The sequence below is a fragment of the Sporisorium graminicola genome, chromosome SGRAM_10 (assembly GCF_005498985.1).
Source record: "Sporisorium graminicola strain CBS 10092 chromosome SGRAM_10, whole genome shotgun sequence".
In the NCBI taxonomy this organism is placed as follows: Eukaryota; Fungi; Basidiomycota; class Ustilaginomycetes; order Ustilaginales; family Ustilaginaceae; genus Sporisorium; species Sporisorium graminicola.
The window spans coordinates 590,960-610,233 of NC_043720.1; the positions used below are offsets into that span (position 1 = coordinate 590,960).

The window sequence follows — 19,274 nt, forward strand, 5'->3', positions numbered from 1 at the left end:
ACGAGTGATAAGGTCGACGCAGCGGCTAGTCTTTCTTTGAATTGAACTCAACGACCCCTGTTTCTCAGCGCTGAATTAGAGATGGGCATCTGACACGCGGCACCTGTGAGCCGTTTACTGAGAAAGAAAGTGCTGGCTGCAGAGTGGCTCAAAGCTCAATTCGAAGTGCGTGGTCTTTGCGCGTGTGCCATTCAAAAAAGGGCAGAGCAGGGCAGGGCAGGGAGACAGCGAGACATGCACCCTGCGGGACACCGAAGTGCTGATTATGAAGTGTTGCTGTGCTGTGCTTTTCGACTTGTTCATTTTTTTGGATCTCGGTGCCGTGGCGCGCTGCTAATGCTTCAATCTTTCACCTCCACTACCATCATCTTCTCTCGTCGTCGTCGTCATCATCATCATTGTCATCATCTCCTTTGGTCATTGCCTTCTCTGATCAAACGCGACGGCACGCTTCACTCTCTGCAACCTACGTCTCTCACGTGCCACCACTCTCGTATCGCGACCACCTCGAATACATACCCCTCCAGCGGACTCTCCCATCTAGTCACTTACAATGGCCGGTCTCTCTGCCGACTACGACTACCTCTTCAAGCTTTTGCTGATCGGTGACTCGGGTGTCGGAAAGTCATGTCTCCTCCTTCGATTCGCTGATGACACTTACACTGAGTCCTACATTTCTAGTAAGCGCATCTCCTCGAGCCTGTCAGTGTGAACGGTTTCTCTTACTAACCCGGTCACCTCCATCGTGTTGATTTTGCAGCTATCGGTGTCGATTTTAAGATCCGCACTATCGAGCTCGAAGGCAAGACTGTCAAGCTTCAGATCGTGAGTACACCTAGCAACCCGCTCACACCTGCCTTGCATTCGACAGGACGTAAATTGCGAAGGTTTCTGTTGAACAATCCGACTCGTTCGACACAAAGGCAGCAGGCTGGCAAAAAAATCAGAGGATTCACCACAGTTAGGCTTGCGAGCGGCAGGGTGATTTGGTCGAAAGCGAGAACACCAGAAGGAAAAGGAGCAAGTTAGAAGCTGAAGAAGATAGCCTTGGCGCAGTCCCGGAGAGCACAAGCCATCACTACAATGGCACCCATCGAGGCATGACGAAACTGACCTGATCTTCCTTCCTTCTCGCTTCTCCTCGCAACGACAGTGGGACACGGCCGGACAGGAGCGATTCCGAACCATCACCTCGTCCTACTACCGCGGTGCGCACGGCATCATCGTAGTCTACGACGTGACAGACAACGATACATTCAGCAACGTCAAGCAATGGCTCCAGGAGATTGACCGATACGCCTGCGAGGGTGTCAACAAGCTTCTCGTCGGTAACAAGTCGGATCTCACCAACAAAAAGGTCGTCGAGTACGCTACGGCAAAGGAATTCGCCGACCAGCTGCAGATCCCCTTCCTCGAGACTTCGGCCAAGTCGGCGACCAACGTCGAACAGGCATTCTTGACCATGGCCAAGCAGATCAAGGATCGCATGGGCTCGAGCACTGTCAACAACCAGACTGGTGGTAAGAGCACACTCAAGGTCGGCCAGGGTCAGAACGTCTCGCAGCAGTCGGCTGGTGGATGCTGTTGAGCGCCTCTAACGGTCTGGAGGCGAAGATGCGCGCTGGTGTGCTTCTTCTCCCCCAGTCACCCCGTGCCGACGCTGCATCTCTCACATACATACTCACATGCACTCACGGCGAGCAAGCAAACGGCCAGTGTCGATGTAGAATAGCTGAGCCGGCGTTGGCTCGCGCTTGCGCATTGCTCGGCCCATTTCTCCCCTCTGTCTCATTGCAATCCTACGATATTTGTACAGATCATCAGTCTACTCTCCGCTGGTAGCTTCAAGTCAGCGGTGAGAGGTTGTGCATCCTGTGATTTCATCAGACTGGCCTTCTGAACTGAGCATTCCGTTAGGTCCATTCAACCGTTCCAATTTGCGCGATGCCAAACTGTGCGCTTTTGAAAGCGCGTGTCTCACGCGCGCGCAGCTTGAGAAAGCAACACAGCAGCAGCGCGCGCTCTCTCTCTCCCCCTCTCCACATGTTGAGCCGCTTTATCGGCAGCTGCGCAGAAAATTGAGACAGAACCCTAATCAACACTTTCGGCTTTCCCCATCTTCTCATGGTCTTCTTTCCGCACACGACCAACAATTCAGCTTCAGCTTACGCATCGACATTGCTATATCAGCAGCAGGTGATTCGCCACTTCATATAGGTATCGGCAACTTTGCCTCTGTAACAGAGGACGCACGTGCAAGATCGTCAGCCGCGACCTGAGCTTCCACCATGCCGAGCGCAACCAAGCGCAACCAAGAGACCCAGTCTCGAGCAGGCCCGTCTTCCCCCAGCACTTCCCGCAAACGAACAGCCGCTGCTGCCACAGACACCGCAACCACCTCCTCGTTCATCTACAACCCGCGGCAAGATGTCAACGATCGACGCAAAGTGCGCTCCGACTATCGCACCCTCATCGCGCAGGCAGAGGAATCCAAACGCGACTCGTCGCTCAAACCCAAAGACCTGGTCGAACTCATTGCCAAAGTAGACGAGCTACATGAACGCGTCGTTGCGCCGAGCGAGAGTATCTTGGATACAAAGACGTTGACGTCCATGTCGGAGATGGGAGCGCGAATGGCGAAGAAGATGAAGCTGAACCAGGATGCGTTCGATACGCATGAATTCATGACGAGGGTGGCGCGATTTCTGGGTGGCGAAGCTGCGCCCGTTCGACGGGGCGCTGCGGCGGCGAGGGGCGGTAGCGATGACGATGATGACGATGACGACGACAGTGGACGCAGTGGTGCAGGACGGAACATCGATCGATGGGATTGGGCCAAGCTCGGCCGTTTGGCAGGAGGCGTCTCGAGACGCGCCGTGACAATGGACTTCCTGCTTGGCCCGCTCGAGATCGCTCCCAAACAACGCAAGGTCGTCGCGCAGAGGCGACTGGACGACGACGTCGCCGAGCGCACAGCTCCGCGCGCTCTTCAGCAGCAGGACCTCCAAGACTCGGCGGGTCGCGAATCCACCTCGGCCATCCTCAAAGTCGCCCAACTGCTCAAAGCACAAGGCCCCGACGGCGTCTGTCTTTTCCGATTTGCCGTCGACCCAGACAGCTTCGTCAACACCATCGAGAACTTCTTCCACGTCAGCTTCCTCATCAAGGAAAACAAGGCCAGTCTGCGAACGGACAAGGAGGGCAATGCGATTCTAGGTAAGTTTGTCGTTTCCGCGGCGTGGATCTGGATTGCGATTAGGGGTAACTGACGTATACGAATGACTTTGCCTTTTGGGGATATGCTCAGCGACGGCCCAACCGCCTTCGGAAGACGACGACGACGCTGAGGGCGAGGGGGAGCAAGACGAAACGAGGAGCAAGCAGTTTATCATGGAGATCGACTATCCGACCTATCTCGAGTCGATCCAGTTGTACAAGATCCAGCAGAGCGTGATCCCGACCAGGCCAAATCGCGTGGACCCGCTGAGCGGGCGCGAGGCGCTGGCGAGCGTCGCGGCTGGTCGGCTGTAAGTTGGGCTTTGTCACACGCACACACAAAAGCGAGGGCACAGCAATGCCACACTTTACTTTTTGTTTTCTCCATCTCCATTGATGACAGTTCGTTCGTGTGATGCAAGGGTAACTTAAGCTACGGAACGGATGTGATGGTGCGAATTGAGTTGTGAGCGTCTTATGCTGTTGCGGGGTGGCCTACACCCAGTGGAAGCCGAGATCCCGCAATGCGTTGCGATCCCACAAGCGCGCAAACTGGGCGGTCTCCATGCGCACCTCGTCTGCGCTCTCGCCATTCACCAACGGCAACGATGCCTTTTTGTCGCCCTGGTAGTTCGGCAGCGCTACGACCTTGAGTCTCGGAATGAGACTGTGTAGAGTCGGTGAGGTGGTGGCCAGGTTGGACGCGAGGGCGTAGTTGGAGAGCATGTTGCTTAGCAGGATCAGGGGGCCAGAAACGGGGGAGGAGAGGGTGAGGACGTGTTCGTAGAGCGCGCGGTCGCAGTGCGGCATGTAGAGCAATGTTGGAATCGTCGGGTGGGTGTAGTACCTGTCGATGGGGTTGTCGGAGGATGCGCCAGGGGATTCGGTCCCTAATTGAGGCGCCCCGTCAACATCAGAGGAGGAGGCTTGTGGAGCACAAGCTGCGTCTACGTCGTACTTGCGCAGCAGCGCCCGATCGACAGAGCTAAAGACGGGGTCGTACGCAATACACTCTACTGCTTCCACTTTGGCTTCCTCCATCCGATCGCCTTTCGGGTTCGAGTCGTTTAGCGCTGCCTCACCCATTGGCGTGCTTGCTCTGCGCATCTTCAACCAGGACCGCATGACCACGAGCAGGGCCAGCTGGATCTGTGCGCTGCGCGAAGTGGTAGGCGAGCCCAGACCGAGGCACACGATTCGCGTCGGGATGGTGGCAGCTCGCATCGAGCTTGGTCTCGCTGTGTCTCCGTGTTGTTGAGCAGATGTTTCTGCGGTGGCCTCTGCGCTCGAGACCTGTGCTTCCGTTGAGCGTGCGCCTGATCCAGGTGCTGCTGCACTCGCGGACGATGCCACCTCCGCATCCGTCTGACAGCCAGTGTCAGCAGCCGTGGGTGGCCATACACGGAACAGTGTCGCAGCGAGCTCTTGAGCAAACGTCCATCTCTCCCCTCGTTCTCCTCGCCCCTGTTCCCCTTCATTCGCTTTCGCCTTCCCCTTCCCCCTCAACCGTGCTTCCAGTTCGCTCCGAAGATACCGAACAAAGACATCGATCGCTTCCCCAGCCCTTACCAGTTCCCTCCTTCCTACCTCCTCCTCCTCCTCCGCCCGCTGCGTTCCACCTCCCTTCCCATTAGCGCGCGATCGGGCCCTTCCGTTGGCAGTAGAGCTGTACGCAAACCCGGACCCAGACACTGGACCCGTGATGGAGCCGCTGCTGTCCGAGAATGATTTGCCTGCTGCTGCAATTCGCCCAGGTCGTGTGCTGCGGCGTTTGGAGCGGACGAACTGGAACGGCGGCTCTTCCTCTTCGCCTCCCGCTGGCGTAGACGCCAGCAAACGTGGTGCGTCGACCATTCGGACGTCTGGGCGTGTAAGGAGATACTGATGGTGAGAGAGATGCACAAACAGGAATGACAGCGAGGGGGAAAGAAAAAAAACCTCGAAGAAGGGTCCACTGGACCAGAATAGAAAACCGAACAATTCACCGACGCTTTCTCCTCCCCTTCGCCCGCACTCTCTTTGTCGCTCACATCACTTCTGTCGTTGTTCACGATAACCCCCCTTTCTCACACATGTCTCGAGCGCTCGGCACTGCCCAGTCAAACTCATATGTGTGTAGAAGAACAAATCGGGGGTATAATTGGCACCTGAATAAGCTCAAGACCACGGCGAGGAGCGCGAGAGCACAAGCTAGAAGTACTCCAACTCGATATACAAAAACGCCGACTTGTGGGGGTCCACCAAGCTCAGTCCGACCGGATGCAGCACCTCGGCGTTGAGCCGCTGGATCAGCTGTTGGAGCTCCGCCATCGTCTGTTTACCCATTTTCGCACACATGGGAGCGATCTTGGTCAGTACGGTTGCTTGAGCGAAGAAGGAAAAGAGCAAGAGGGAAGAAGGGAGAGCGTACATACACGTTGGTAATGGCTGCGTACGACGAGCGTCGAGAGGTAGAGCGTGAGGATGGCGAGCGAGTTGTCGATCCAGGTGCGCGTGGGGTTGTGTGCTCTGATGAGCAGCGCGTTGATGTCGTTGATGAGTTCCGAGAATGTCGTTGGTGAGATCTGCACGCCACGCCCGGCACAAGGTACTGTTTCAGCCAACTGGCACAACCTACAGCCTAGGGGGAGGGGAAAGAGGGAGCGGTGCGGGGCTGACTTACACGACCTTCGAGTTCCAGCGGGAAGGAGGAATGGAACTGCGGCAGCTCGCCCGACGAGTAGTCCCGCTCGATCCTGCCCAGCCACACAAGCAAAAAGGAACGATATCAGTAACGAGTGGAGATCAACGTCATAAGAGCGAGGGCCGCAGGGATTAGTTGTGCTCACCTTACGATCTCCTTAGGCACGTGCACGCCAGGCTTGCCCGTCACCGGCTGTCCGAACGCTCGACTCGCATCCGGAGGGCCAAAGTAGTACGACGACACGGCGGGCGGGTAGGTTTCCACTGCTGAAGCTCCACCTTCGCCGGTAGATGTAAGTCTCTCCGCTGCTGTCTCTGCTGCCGTCGAGGGCTGGGTAGCTGCCTTCTCTGCGTCCGTCATTCTGCGGTCTCCCAGTGCGGATTGTGGCTGGCACAAGCGGTGAGGGGGCGATGAGGCTGCGTGTTCGAACGATGAGCGCGATGTGCGTGGTATAAACTAGATGAACGACGAAAGGGTAAGAACAACACTTTCGTATAATAAATCGCAGAGCAACACGCAGGCTCTCGCTTCGAAATACTGTAGCCTGTGTCGAATATTCGCGTGGCTCTCCGCTCGCTTGCTGAGCACCCCGAACTGCGACCCGACAACAGCAGCTCAGTCGACAACCTCAGCTCGTCCGTCATCGCAAACAGGGGAAACACGCAGCGAGTCGGAATGAAACGAGAATAGTATTACAAGAGAGAAGTCATTTTGTTGTGCGCCAAAAACGAAAGGGAAAGAGCGAGAAGGAGAGAAGAGAAGAAGAGCAGCGAAGGCACGATGCAGGCACAGGCGCCTCATCGTGTCCTCGCGTCCGCGCATGTCCGCCTTGCCCCCTTCCTCACATGCAAATCCTATAGGAGCAGTACCTGCCACTCGTCTCACTCGGCCTGATGATCTTGACCACCTGCCCTCTCTGCAGCCCAAAGTACCTCGCGACGGGATCCGCTTGCTGGATCCTCGGCAGCTGCGTCTCCTTGAGCCTGTACCGCTGCAGCAGCTCCTTCTTCTCGTGCGGGTAGAGCGGCTCGTGCCTGGGCACCAAGTGGTGATGCGTAATGTTGACCAGCAGGAATGCCTCCTCAAAGTCCTCCAGGTGGAACGTGCCGCGCATGGCATCGATCACTTTGCGTGCTGCGCTGGTCATCTTTTCAGGCCAGATGATGATGCCACGTTGGATGTCACGTTCCTCCATGATCGAGATGAATTGGCGCATGGTCTTCACACCGACATTGCGCTCCATGCTGTAGAAGACGAACAGGCGCTGGTTCTCGTGCTCGCTGTGCTCGGTGAAAAAGTTGAGCTTGGTGCGGTCCACCGAGCCACCCGTGGGCGCGTATTCGGCTTTGAACGTTTCCAGGTCGACGTTGATCTCGTCATCAGCGACTTGGTAACCCCGGTCGCGCACCAGCTCGTGGATTGTGCGGTTGACTCGCCACAATCGGACGGTCTCTCGGTCGTCCTCCATTGTGATTGAAGTTGTGGGTATGTGTGCAGGTGAAGAGAAAGAAAGGGTGTGCCGGCGAAGCTTCAGATCAAGTCAGATCCGATAACGACCCAGGGTGGGGGTACACAGGCTGCAATACGTTGCCAGCGGTGTCAAGCAGTTGCGCTGCCGAGGATACGAGGAGACGGCCAGCCTCGACTGATGTTGCGATGCAGTAGCTCAATCTGCACGAGTAGGGATGTTGCTGTCGCTGCGCTGTGACTTTGCGATGCGGATTGCTGCTCGATTGATATACAGCTACGAACGTCAGTGACGGATGCCGCTCTGTTGATTAAGGACGAGCGAAGGAGATGAGGAGGACAAGGAGGAGGAGGATGGTGGAGGTCAACAGAAGAAGCAATCCTGAGCTACAAACGCACAGTTTAGCGCCTTAGGAATTTTCCTCCTGCCAAAAAAGTAAAGATTCCTTCGGAGCCGTTAAAATTTTGAATCCTTCCAGCCTCTTCCCACAAAGACTCTAACAATCTCACCGGCACGGAAAATCTCCTCTTGGCCCCTCTCACACCCATCGACCATCTCATCCTGCTGCATCGGCCTCACGACAACCAAGACACCTTCACACGCAAGAACCAAGAAATGAGAACAGCGGGTAATAAATTGAAATGTCAGAGCGTTTGGGGTGTATATATGTTGAAAAAGCCAGGTATGTTGGAAGGGGGGATATGCAAGTTCTTGGTTGGGAAGTATCGATGAGGGTGATAAGAGAAGAAGGGGGGGGGGGGGGGGGGCGGGGGTTGATTCATGTACATGTTGCTCCGATATGAGAAAGATGGAAACGGTGACATATCTTCGTAAGGTAAGATAGAGAAGTGGGAAAGTCATTAGGGGACCAAGACGGAAATAACAAGATGGTAACACACCGAAAGAGAAGTCAGGCTAGCTTCATGCCCGATCAAACGCAAGCTGAGCAAGCACGCGGCTCACTTCCTCCATCGTCGAAGCATCCGGGTTCTGCGAGTTGCGACCGGGCGGCAGACGCGAGATGCTCGCAGACGAGGCGTGCAGGTGCTGCGGCTGGTGAGGCATGCCATACCCCGCTTGCTGCTGCTGCTGCTGGGCTTGCTGCTGCGGCGTAGGAGGTTGGTACAGGTGGTGAGGCGCGCCTCCGCCGAAACTGCCCTGAGAGCTTCCCATGCCAGGGAAGTGGCCGGCTGACATGCCTGGAGCGCCCGTGCCGATCGGTCCCAATCCATATGGCGTCGAAGGGCCCACGCTCATGCTCCCACCCGCCTGCTGTGCAGCCTGCTGCTGCGCTGCCATGGCGCCAATATCCAGACTTTGGGCTCGGTGCGCAAACGACCGCGGCTTCCTCAATGCCTGAACACGGTCATCCATCGACATGCCCTCCAAGCTGCGGTTCATGTGCATCTCGTCCGACAGCCGGTGTCCGCTTTGTTGGTGATGCAGGCTGGGCTGCGAAGGGAACTGAATCCCACCCGATGGTGGCCCACCGACACCCGCACCAATGGGGCCAGGCCCAGCAGGACTCGGCAGGCCGGCGCCAGGTGTACCCACAGCAGGAGGCGGCAACCCGATCAAGCTCGGCGCCGCACTGCTAGCCGAGCTGGCAGTGAACGCACGCGTAGGAGCGCCCCACACATCGCTGCCGAAGCCACGTCCGTTGCCGTAGGGCGAAGCATAAAGAGAAGACGTAATCATAGGCGAATTGGCGGCCGTAGCTGCAGTCACACCGGTGCTCGACGGGAAGCCAGGACCACCATGTAGATGCTGAGCCGGCGAGTCGAACAGTGCCTTGATATCAGGCGTCGAGGCAGCAGCGCGCAGCCTGCGTTCATTGACACGCGCCTGTTCAGCAGCTGCAGCCGCCGCCGCAGCAGCAGCAGCATTGTGGAACGATTCGTTTGACTCAGCGCCAGGCGCTGTCGAGAGCAACTTGTTGGCAAAGTGCGGGAACGCTGAAGCAAACGAATCCGAGCGCGCCCTGGACGGCGCAGCGTAGATGTTGGCGTTGCGGTTGATGAGGAAGTCCTCGATCGCGTCCTTGGCTGTAGGCAAAAAGTCGGTGTTACTCCTGTTGAGTCGCAGCTTAAACACGGCCTCGCCGCCCGGTCGTCGCTGCTCGATCACGGGCGAAACAGCAATGCTGAGATCGCGCTTGAGCTGCTCGGCCAGCGCACCAAACTCGGCACTCTGGATGGCGTCCGCCAACTCAGTCGAATTGGGCGCGCGGAATTCGGCCTCAAAGGGCACGTGGTCAAGCAGCATCTGCGCAGCGATGTGAATCTGCGACTCGGGCCCAAAGATGGTCACCAAATCCGAAGCCGACTCTCGTGCAGGGAAGCGTACGCTTGAGCTCGTCTTGCTCTCGATGTCATGAATGAAGATAGCCTTCTCGCCGAGCAAGGTGCGGTGGTAGCGACGCGAGATCGTCACCGTCTCGCTAATGTAGTCCTTGTCCTTCGGATTGACCAATTCCATCACCGACAGCTTGAGGTTCTCGAGGTTGGCCGCATTCTTGGCAGGTGTGCGGGCAATGACGTTATCTTCGTTGTCCAAATATCCTCCCAGCGCTGCAAACTCTTCCGCATTGCTGAACTTGACGTACACGCCAAACTTCTTCATGATGCGCTGAATGTTCTTGCCACCGACGCCAATGATGCGCTTGTGGTACGCCTCGGGAACGTGGAACGACATCTCGGCGGGAAGCTCCTCTTGCAGCAATCCCAGACCCTGCAAGACGCCGTTGCGATCGTTGCCCGAGACATCGATCAAAAAGTTGTAGTCGTTGAACGTCTCGAACTTGATACGCACGCCGCATTGCTTCATGACCTTGTTAACCTTGCCGTTCTTCTTGCCCGAGATAAACTCGCGGTGCTCGTTGGCCAGCTCGATCTGGAAGCGCACTTCAAAGTTGAAGCTCTTGATCAGATCCAGCTCGAGCAGCGCCGACACAGCGGTGCGCACCTCGGACTCGAGGCCGTGGATTTCGAAGCAATTGCTCTTGAACACGACCTCGGCGCCCGAAGCGTTGCTGACGTGCTTGAGCACCGGGGCCACCTGCGTAGGGTTGAGGTTGGCCTGCGACGGCATGTAGACGTCAAAGCCGACGGGCAGGAGCCAGAGCGATGCAACATAAAACTGGCAGGCGAGCTGCATGATGGATCGAATGGTGCGTTCAATGTTGACGCGATGGTCACCAAACACCGAGATAACGCTGGCCTGGCTGCCGAGCAAGGGGAAGGCGACAAATGTGCCATTGTCGATCATGATGGATCGCAGCTCCTCGAGCCGCTCGGTGAGCATCCAGTCGAGCTTGCGAGGCAGGATGGCGGCATCGCGCGAGATGATGCCTTTGCTCTTGTGCATCGACACCTGGAAGAGCATGTCGCGCGCGCGCTGAACGCCAAAGAACTCGCCCGTAATGTGAATTTGGTTCTGGTGAACACCCACGTCTTTGCCCTCGCTGCGGTTCGCAAGACCCGACCCGAAGGTGCCGAGGAAAGAGCTGGGCAAGTAGATGCTGGTGCCGGTCTCTTCTTCGATCTTTTGCAAGACGCAGCGCTTGCGACCGCCAATGATGTTGTGCAGCTTGTAGTCGATCTCGCATGTCTCGGATCGAAGCCCAGCGATCTCGTCAAAGATGACGAGCACCTTGACACGCGCCAGCTCGACGCTCTCAAAAGGACCAGAGACGAGCACCTCGACGATGCGCTCGGTCTCGAGGCCGTAGCCCAGATCGGCGCCGCGAACTTCGCTGTTCTTGAGCATGATGGTGGCGCCTGTGGCAGCTTGCACCTCGTCGAGCTTGCGACGAACGTCTTCTTTGATGCTCTCCTTTGCCGGCGGCGAGGTGGCAGGCGCGACATCAAACACATCGGCGCGCGACACCTTGATGCTTGAGGTCAACTTAAACGGGTTCTCGCGCAAGATGGTTCCACGTGCGTTCATGACCTGTTGGTAGCCGCCGCTGAGGTGGAAATTGTACTGCGGCGGCTTGGAGGCACCGCTGAAGCTGGCTCGCGGCGGTTGACCGACGGCGCCGGGCTGCGGAGATCGAAGCGGGTGAGCAGACGAGAGCCCGACCTCTTGCGCGATGTGGCTGCCCGACTGTGGGTTGAGCGACGAGAGCGACAAGGAGCTGGCATTGAGACCAGGGAACCCAGAGCCAAGAGCTTCGCCTCCAGTGCGTCCGGGGAAGAAGGCGGACGAGTGCGAATCTGGCGTGCCGATGGGCTGAGGATGGTACTGCTGGTATGGATAGCCAGAGCCGCTAGAGCCGTTGGGGTTGGGGAAGGGTAGCTGATCGAGGCTCTGCAGCGAGGAGAAGGAGCTCTGACGGACAAAGGGATGCGAGAGCGGTGTTGAGGGGACGCGCGACTCGTCGGGCTGCGGCACGGGAGCAAAGGAGACCAGGCACTGGTGGTTGGCCATGACATCCGAGCTGAGCTTCTGGATGGCTTCTTGGAGATCTTTGCTGCTCTGTGACTGGGACATGCCGCGTTCGGGATGGGGATGATTGGCAGAGATCGAATTGGATGCCGAATGCGTAGCGCTCGATGGGTGGCCGCCAATGGCGCTGCTAGCTGCGGTGCTGTCTGCAGTGAACGAAGCTGCCGAGGAGACATCGAAGCTGGAGCGCGTGCCAACAGTGGATCTGCTGTCTCGATGCTGACTGCCCGCGTTGTCTTCGATGTTGGCCAAATTCGGGTTGACTAGCTTGGGGGGACGAGCGTTTCCCCTCTCGCCAATCGGAGCCAAAGGTTGAGAGTGTTCGGCATCGGGAGGGGATGAGAACGCCTGGGACGAGGAGGCTGGCGTATCAGCAGCAGCGGCGGGGGCGGCATCTACCTCGGCCTTTTCTGCACCCACAGCTTCGACGATCCGGTCGTTGGTGCGCTTGCCGCCAAAGGCACTCGGCATGAAGGCCTTGACGCTGGGAGGGAAGCGGGAGCGCATCGAGGTGAAGCGACCGGGAAGTGACGAGGCTGGAGGCTCGGGTGCCGCCGAGGCTGAAGGAGCAGGTCGCGAACCTACCTGCTGGCTCGAGCGGGGAGCATCGAAGCCAAAGCTAGACGAAGAGGAGGCAGCCGCATTAGCGTTCGAAGGGGCGGGATCAGAGACAAAGCTGCTGACACCGATCGAGCGCGGGATGGTGAAGGAAGTCGAGTAGAGATCCATCTTGGCTTTTTAGGGGATGTAGAAGCCTGGACCGCGGAAAGGGCGGTAACAGAGCTTCGCTTAGCAAGAGGTCCAAACGGACGTCGAGCTGTACGACTCGCGGACGGAGTCTACGTTGGCTTGCTGGCGAAGGCTGGCTGGAGAATGAAAGCGGAAAAGATCGGATTGGCGATGGTCCGATCTTTGCGATATAAGCGGCCGAGTCAAAGGTTGCTTGCGCCTTTATTTAATGCAGGAAAGGGAATGTCCAGGGGAATGAAGAGGCGACAGGTATCTTGATGGCAAACGAATTATAGCGGTCAAAGCGGCGTCACGGATGGCAAGCGAACATGAAGGTCGGGATGCGAAGAGGCGAGAGTATGGAGGCTGTAGGTTCACAGAAGAGGTTGCCGTCCTTGGAACAAGAAGCTTTGCGGATGTGACTACCGAGCGGTCGTGAATACTGGTCGTTTGGAGGTGGTGGAACAACGGCACAGTCAGAGAGATGTACGACTGCTTAGCTTCGGATGATGGATAGGACAGCCTGGTGATGCAGCCGCGTCGATCGTACAAGAAGTAGGAGTGTTAGTTCGACGCCCTGTTCGAAGCCAGTTGCGTGCAGGGGTCGGGAAGAAAGAAACACCCTCGGCAGCAACGTGCGCAGATGAAGGCGAGGTATCGATGAGGATGAAATGCAAAAGCTTGGAGGTCGAAAAGCGAAGCGGGTCGAAGAAGAAGCAAGACGAGCGAACCTGAAGAAGATGCCAATGAAGAAAGGAGGGAACTTGAGAGCGTGGCAGAAATGCTTAGGAAGGGGTATGCACCTGAAACCTCTTTCAATGCTATCCTACTCGACACAAGGATGCCAAGAGGAGTCAAGGAAGAGAGAAAGCGAGTGCGGGTATGATGTGTAGTGCTGCTGTTGCTGGAAGGAAGGATGGGGAGAAGCTAGGGAACGGATTGCTGTCGAGGAGGAAGGCGCTATGCTGTGTGACAGTTAAAATTGGCGGTGATCGGAGGATGAAAAAGGGGTTTTTTAGGAAGGAATTCAAACAGAAAAGTGACTCTATTGTAGAAAGCGAACAAGAAGAGAGTCGAGATCGCAGTCTGCTGCCAATTGAGCTTTCTCCCTTTTCCTGCTGAGGAATTTATGCGCCAATCTCCACCTCATTGGCTGAACAAGTCTCAGTGAATTTAGCGTAGCAGAGCAACAGTAACCGCAGGTCTGCGGTAAAAAGGAGAGTCCAGTCAGCATTTCCTGCTTGAGTCGGACGCGAGCCAAGCGAGACGTGTCACACACAAGTGAGGAGCAACGAAGCAGCAGCAGCAAGCAGCAGCAGCAGCAACAGTAGCGGCCGCACCATCAACGGCGGCCGGATTGCTGCTCCACAGTTCACAGCTTGAAGTATGATCCTCATACTGACGCATGCTGGATGAGAACCAACGCGGTTCGGCACTCGGCTTTGCGCTGTCTTTTGAGCGAGGACTGAGCTTGTGCGTGTGACAGTAGGGAGGAGGGGGACAGCCATGCATGTAAAGGAGAGAGTCGCCGTCATGCACGATCAAGACCAACACCTGACTGCAAGCCTGTGTGTGTGTTTGCCCGCGCGTTTGAGGAACGAGGCTGTGCCTGCTGCAATGTGACAACGGCTTCTCATTCCGAGAAAAAATGCTAATCCTGCCTCGCTGCCTTTTGCTGGCTGCTGCTGCCTGATGCTGCTGCTGCTGCGGTTGGTCAATTGCTCGTCTCCGCGGCTTCGAACATGTCGCGCAACACCCAGAGGGGACACACTCGAACTTGCCTCCGTCCGCACTTTCCGAGCGCAGATACATGCCAGCTGTCCCCTCTGACCCGCGACCATCGCTTGGGAGATAGGAGCCAGCAAGATCAGGCTTAAGGTTCGCATCTTTTCGCTGTTGTTTGCCGTGGTCTGGCACACAGCGTCACTAGCCCGGAAATTCTCCGATCGAGCGGCGTTGGGAAAGGTCACTCCTTTCATTTTACGAGCGATCCGTGCGGGTCGTCGATCCTTCTCGGCATTTGTGTGTTTGATCAACCTAACAAAGGTACCGATCCCCGCCCGCCCTAATTCCAACTTCTCCACCATACCTCGTCCATCTCCACACACAGCACTCATGGGAAGACTTTCCAGTTCTGTTGGCCTCATTCTTGAGGTGTTTCAGCTTGATTGACGGCTCTTGCCGTTCGTCGCACGACAGCAGCGCATGGCTTGGGAAACCCTTGCTATGTATTTCACCATCTACAGTACATCCGATGTCCCTCGGCTCCGCCTTCACTCGGACGACGGCGGAGTATACGGCTGGATCAAAAACTTGCTAAAGTCCTTGAGCTTCTCGGTCCCGCGCACCTCCTCTGTCAACAGCGGCATCTTGACGATGTGGAAGTCGTCTGCGTACAGCTCCATCATCTCGGCCAGATACTTGTCCTGCATCTGCTTCCTGACCCGGCAGTGCTGGCAGTTGGAGTCGGGTTTCGGGTAGAGCAGCTGGTTGCATACGATCGAGTGCGTGTCGATCTCGTACTGCGTCAGCTCCTGGATTAGGCGTTCGGTTTCGTAGAGCGAGAGGAACTCTGCGATGCAGACGCACACGAACGTGGTCTTCTCCGGGTCCTTGAACTGGGTGTTGACTTCGGTAATGACCTCGCGCATGCTTTCGAGCTTTGCAAACATGTCTTCCTGGTTCGCGCCTCCGCCGCCGAGCATCGACTGGAACTGGCCGAGCATCGGGCCCAGACTGCGGCCGAGCGTGCTGAACTTGGCCAGGGCCTTTTCGAGCACGCTGGGGAACGACAGGAATCGCAGCGTATGCCCCGTTGGCGCCGTGTCGAACACAATAATCGAATACTCCATCGACTTGACGTGCTTCATGATCTCTGCGAATCCCATCGCCTCGTCCACACCCGGAATCGCAAACGCAAGGTCTTGCATCATCGACCCCATCGCTCCGCCGCTGCTATCCGACTGCTCGATCATCTCTTGAATGCTCGAATTCGGGTCGATCTCCATGGCAGACAGGTTGTCAAACCCGTTGACTTTGGTCGCCTCTTTGCCAAACTTCTGACCAAAGGCATCCGACAGGTTGTGCGCAGGATCCGTAGAGATGAGGAGCACTGACTCGCGCACCTTGGACAGCTGGATCGCAAGAGAGCACGAGGTGGTCGTCTTGCCTACGCCACCTTTTCCGCCGACGAAGAGCCACTTGAGCGTCTTCTGGTCCAGAATGTTTTGCAGCGTCGGTTCGAGCGCATCTTCGACTACGGCGGTAGACGACATTGTATGTGAAGCTTGTGAAGCGTGTGAGGTGGTATCTGGACGTGGACGAGGCGGAGAAAGGTATGCTGCGTCTACAGATGGAGGGAGAGGTGAGGGGGGTGCTCGTTGTTGGTGAAACAATGGATGTCGTGAGTCAAGTTCTGTTTTCTCTTGGCCGCTGCAGGAAGAACTCTATTAATATTTTTGAAACGCACGCACCAGCCTCAGCCGCGAGCGTCGAGGCACAAACGCACACCCAATTCGAACGGCGCACCACGCACATCCTCCTCCACACTCTTGCAAATTCGACTTTCCACGTCGCCTGCTCTTTTCTTCTGGATTTCCACAGCATACCGCGACCTTCCAGGCGGTGCTGGGCGGCAAGCAAGCGAATTACTCCAGTCACTCAGTCACTCTGGCATCAATACCATTCACCTTGCATTGCTATGGTATGCTTTCTAGCACCTTGTCCTTGCTATACAGACAACTTTGCATTTCTAGTCCTGTACAGTATAGCTGCCTACATCTTCCGCTTGACCAAGTTCTGCAGCATATCAAACGAGTTGCCGTCCGGTTGCAGCTGAATGATCCCTGCCGCCTGCGAAGCTTCCGTGTCGCCCCACGCTCTCGCATCCTTAGCGTGCACACTCGACGCCCTCGGCACCGCCTGCAGCAGTCCAAAGTCAGACGAGATGCCGACGATCCTCACGCTTTCCTCCTCGGCTCCACCTCCACCGGTGCGAATAGCGTCCGACGTCAACGTGGTCTCCTGATCGCTGTGCAACCAGATCTGGCGGTACTTGTCCACAAACGGCCTGAAGTCGCCCTCGTTCTGCAAAAACACCTTCCAGATCGAATCGAACGTCGACAGGATCGCTCCCGCCAGTTTCTCCTGCGTAATCGATGGCAGCAAAGCCGTTGGGGCTGCGTCTGCGTTACCGGCTTTGACCGCTTCGTTGTGGATCGCGATGAGGTCCGAAACCGACGTGGTCGGACGGCTGTTGAGACAGTTCACGCCACATCCGGAGATGAGCACAAAGTCGTTTCCACCGCTGAACTGAGAATTGACCAGGATCCCGCCAAGCTTGGCGAACCGTTTGCCCCCCAGTTCGAACGTAGCCGTCTTAGCCCGTGCGCTGGCACTGTTCGGATCGACAGGCGGGATCTCTGCGTAGATGTCGTTCGGCCACTTGATGCGGACTTTGTCTGCCACGGCCTTCGCCGCATCACTATCGCCGAGCGCGATGCGGATGCCTTCAACCACAGCGAGGCCAGAAAGGTACTGGAGGAAGACCGTCTTGCTCGCCATGGAGACGGGCACGCGGAAGACAGCTGAGAATTGCAGACATCCTTTGGGCGAGATCCATCGGTTGCCGCCCCGTCCGCGACCGCTCATCTGCTGCGTGGCAAAGAACGTCGTGCCAACAGGAAGCGCAGAGAGCAAGCGGAAGTTCTTATCGAGCATCGTTTGCGTCGAGGTTACCATCTGCGTGTACAGCATGGGGGTTCCGAATTCGATCCTTGCACTGGGAGCGGAGCCGCCAGTGGAGCCGAATGGGTTGAACGGATCGAACGGCGCACGCCACGTCGACCAGTGGCCGGGCTCTTTGTCCTGCTCTCGTTGCAGGTTGACTTTCCGGAAGTGCACCAGGTGCGCTTCGTACTCGGCGATGTTCCAGTAGGGAAGGACTTCGACGGAGGGTCGGGTTTGGTCACAGACGAGGATGTACTTGGGCACAGCGTCCAAGTCGACTTCCTTGTCCTGGCTAGAGTCTTCTGCAGCAGACCCGTCGGCGGCTGGTGCTGGCACGATGGGCTTGGAAAAAGCATCGTAGTCCGCAGAGGTACACAACTGTTGAGCCTCGCGAACACTGTCTGCATCTGCTGAGGCGAAATGCATCGCATCGTTGGAGTCTTTGAGGCTGGCCAACGTAGCACCTTGGAGCGCAGCGCACGCGTCGTATCCGTCAATGTGTGCAGAGGGTGGTGTAGCTTCCCTGGAAATCCTCTGTACGATGCCGTTGGTGACTCTGTTCGATCCGGCACCGATTGATGCGAAAAAGATGGGATGCAGCTTGGGCTCGTCCGTCTCGACTGCTGTCCCTCCCGCCGTACCCGCCTTCTCCTGGACAGGTGTCGGTGCAGCCACAGCCCACTGCGGCACCTCGGATCGCAACCCCAATCGCTTGGTAAACAGCTCATGCAGCCATTGCAGCCGTCGCTGTTCGTGCGCCCTCAACTGCTTCTCTTGCTCCTCGCGATCGCTCTGCTCCTGCGTCTCTACCCGACTGTTCTCCGCCAACAGCACGGGCGTCGACGTTGGCAGAAGCGGGAATTCCGGGTGTGTTCCAAACAACAACGCTTTCCCAACTCGGACGGAAGACAGCACCACTGCTGCCTGCCCCGCATAGTCTCGCCTTTGCTCCACCGCTGTTGACTTCCCACCACCATTCAGGTCGATATCGAGTCGAAGCTCGTCTGGCTGCACGTGGGCGTAGCGTGCGAGCACTTCCACGCCCTGCCCCGCGAATCGGTCTGCATCCAAGAAAGCCCCTCCGCCGTTGTAGTGACATCTCCACTGCTCTTTGCCGCCCTGCTCGGTGATGCGTTCAATATCGATGATGCGTGCGCCCTTGTCGGACTCGTAGACGAAACCGGGATACACTGTGCCCTGGCAGACTCCAGGGAAGAAGCGCAGAAATGGCCGTTCGCCGTCCACCTCCATAGGTGTGCCTTTTTCAAAGGTGCAGTGGGCCGACGAGTAGTAAGCGCCAGCACAGATGCCGAGGAAGGTGCCTCCGCTTTCGACGTAGCTGCGGATCTCGCGAGCAGCCGTCCTCTGCGGTGCGCCCGAAGATCCACCGTTGTCGCGAGAGTAGGCACGAGCCAGTTCCGAGACGTAGGGAAGGTCGCGACCGCCGGGCATCACAACGAGCGCAGTGCCCTTCTGCCACGGATCCAGGGCTAGCGTTTTCGCATCGACCGTCTTGACATCGTACGTGGTGAGCAGCGTGCGCAGCGTCCTGAGCGTGTGGTGCAGCGCCGAGGTGGACACGCCGGGCCCGGAGTATACGAGCACGTCCGACATACTGAGCGATGCAAACGTCGTATAGCGGCGAAAGATGCTATATAGAAGTAGCGAGCGGGCCGTGAACCGCGTCGTGTCGACAGCTGCCAACCTTGTCCTCGTTGCCCGTGTAGCAGCACCAAGCACCGCCAAACCAGCTCGCTGCAAGATCACGAGATGCAGTTCGAGTGTTGTCCTCGAGTTCCTCGCTTCCGTGAGATGAATCCCCTGAACAGATGAAAATCTGGCAAGAACGAAAGACGCAGACGCCTGGTGGGTATACGAGAAGGAAAGTGTGGTGTTGAAGAATGTTGACCTCGAGCCTGTGCATGCGCATACCCAAAAAGTTGCAATCTGATGAGAGCGAAGACCCCGAAGAAGCAAATATTCATACTATAGATATGCAAT

The 19,274-nt window shown here is 57.1% G+C and overlaps 8 protein-coding genes across 8 annotated transcripts; 2 read left to right on the forward strand and 6 right to left on the reverse strand.

Moving 5' to 3' along the window:
• Window positions 1–553: 553 nt before the first annotated feature.
• Window positions 554–1,588, forward strand: EX895_001262 (uncharacterized protein; the record flags this gene model as incomplete). The annotated part of the gene is made up of 3 exons (XM_029881861.1): window positions 554–680; window positions 761–825; window positions 1,154–1,588. 3 exons carry the CDS (start codon window positions 554–556, stop codon window positions 1,586–1,588), a joined length of 627 nt encoding a protein of 208 aa, XP_029741949.1.
• A 700-nt stretch (window positions 1,589–2,288) lies between these two features.
• Window positions 2,289–3,632, forward strand: EX895_001263 (uncharacterized protein; the record flags this gene model as incomplete). The annotated part of the gene is made up of 3 exons (XM_029881862.1): window positions 2,289–3,216; window positions 3,308–3,527; window positions 3,620–3,632. 3 exons carry the CDS (start codon window positions 2,289–2,291, stop codon window positions 3,630–3,632), a joined length of 1,161 nt encoding a protein of 386 aa, XP_029741950.1.
• A 79-nt stretch (window positions 3,633–3,711) lies between these two features.
• Window positions 3,712–5,070, reverse strand: EX895_001264 (uncharacterized protein; the record flags this gene model as incomplete). The annotated part of the gene is made up of 2 exons (XM_029881863.1): window positions 3,712–4,581; window positions 4,786–5,070. 2 exons carry the CDS (start codon window positions 5,068–5,070, stop codon window positions 3,712–3,714), a joined length of 1,155 nt encoding a protein of 384 aa, XP_029741951.1.
• A 336-nt stretch (window positions 5,071–5,406) lies between these two features.
• On the reverse strand, window positions 5,407–6,259 carry EX895_001265 (uncharacterized protein; the record flags this gene model as incomplete). Its single annotated transcript, XM_029881864.1, has 4 exons — window positions 5,407–5,529; window positions 5,631–5,780; window positions 5,879–5,951; window positions 6,045–6,259. 4 exons carry the CDS (start codon window positions 6,257–6,259, stop codon window positions 5,407–5,409), a joined length of 561 nt encoding a protein of 186 aa, XP_029741952.1.
• Window positions 6,260–6,740: 481 nt separating this feature from the next.
• On the reverse strand, window positions 6,741–7,367 carry EX895_001266 (uncharacterized protein; the record flags this gene model as incomplete). The annotated part of the gene is made up of 1 exon (XM_029881865.1): window positions 6,741–7,367. One exon carries the CDS (start codon window positions 7,365–7,367, stop codon window positions 6,741–6,743), a length of 627 nt encoding a protein of 208 aa, XP_029741953.1.
• Window positions 7,368–8,288: 921 nt separating this feature from the next.
• Window positions 8,289–12,545, reverse strand: EX895_001267 (uncharacterized protein; the record flags this gene model as incomplete). Its single annotated transcript, XM_029881866.1, has 1 exon — window positions 8,289–12,545. One exon carries the CDS (start codon window positions 12,543–12,545, stop codon window positions 8,289–8,291), a length of 4,257 nt encoding a protein of 1,418 aa, XP_029741954.1.
• Window positions 12,546–14,818: 2,273 nt separating this feature from the next.
• EX895_001268 (uncharacterized protein) lies at window positions 14,819–15,820 on the reverse strand (the record flags this gene model as incomplete). Its single annotated transcript, XM_029881867.1, has 1 exon — window positions 14,819–15,820. One exon carries the CDS (start codon window positions 15,818–15,820, stop codon window positions 14,819–14,821), a length of 1,002 nt encoding a protein of 333 aa, XP_029741955.1.
• Window positions 15,821–16,319: 499 nt separating this feature from the next.
• On the reverse strand, window positions 16,320–18,887 carry EX895_001269 (uncharacterized protein; the record flags this gene model as incomplete). The annotated part of the gene is made up of 1 exon (XM_029881868.1): window positions 16,320–18,887. One exon carries the CDS (start codon window positions 18,885–18,887, stop codon window positions 16,320–16,322), a length of 2,568 nt encoding a protein of 855 aa, XP_029741956.1.
• Between the last annotated feature and the right edge of the window lie 387 nt (window positions 18,888–19,274).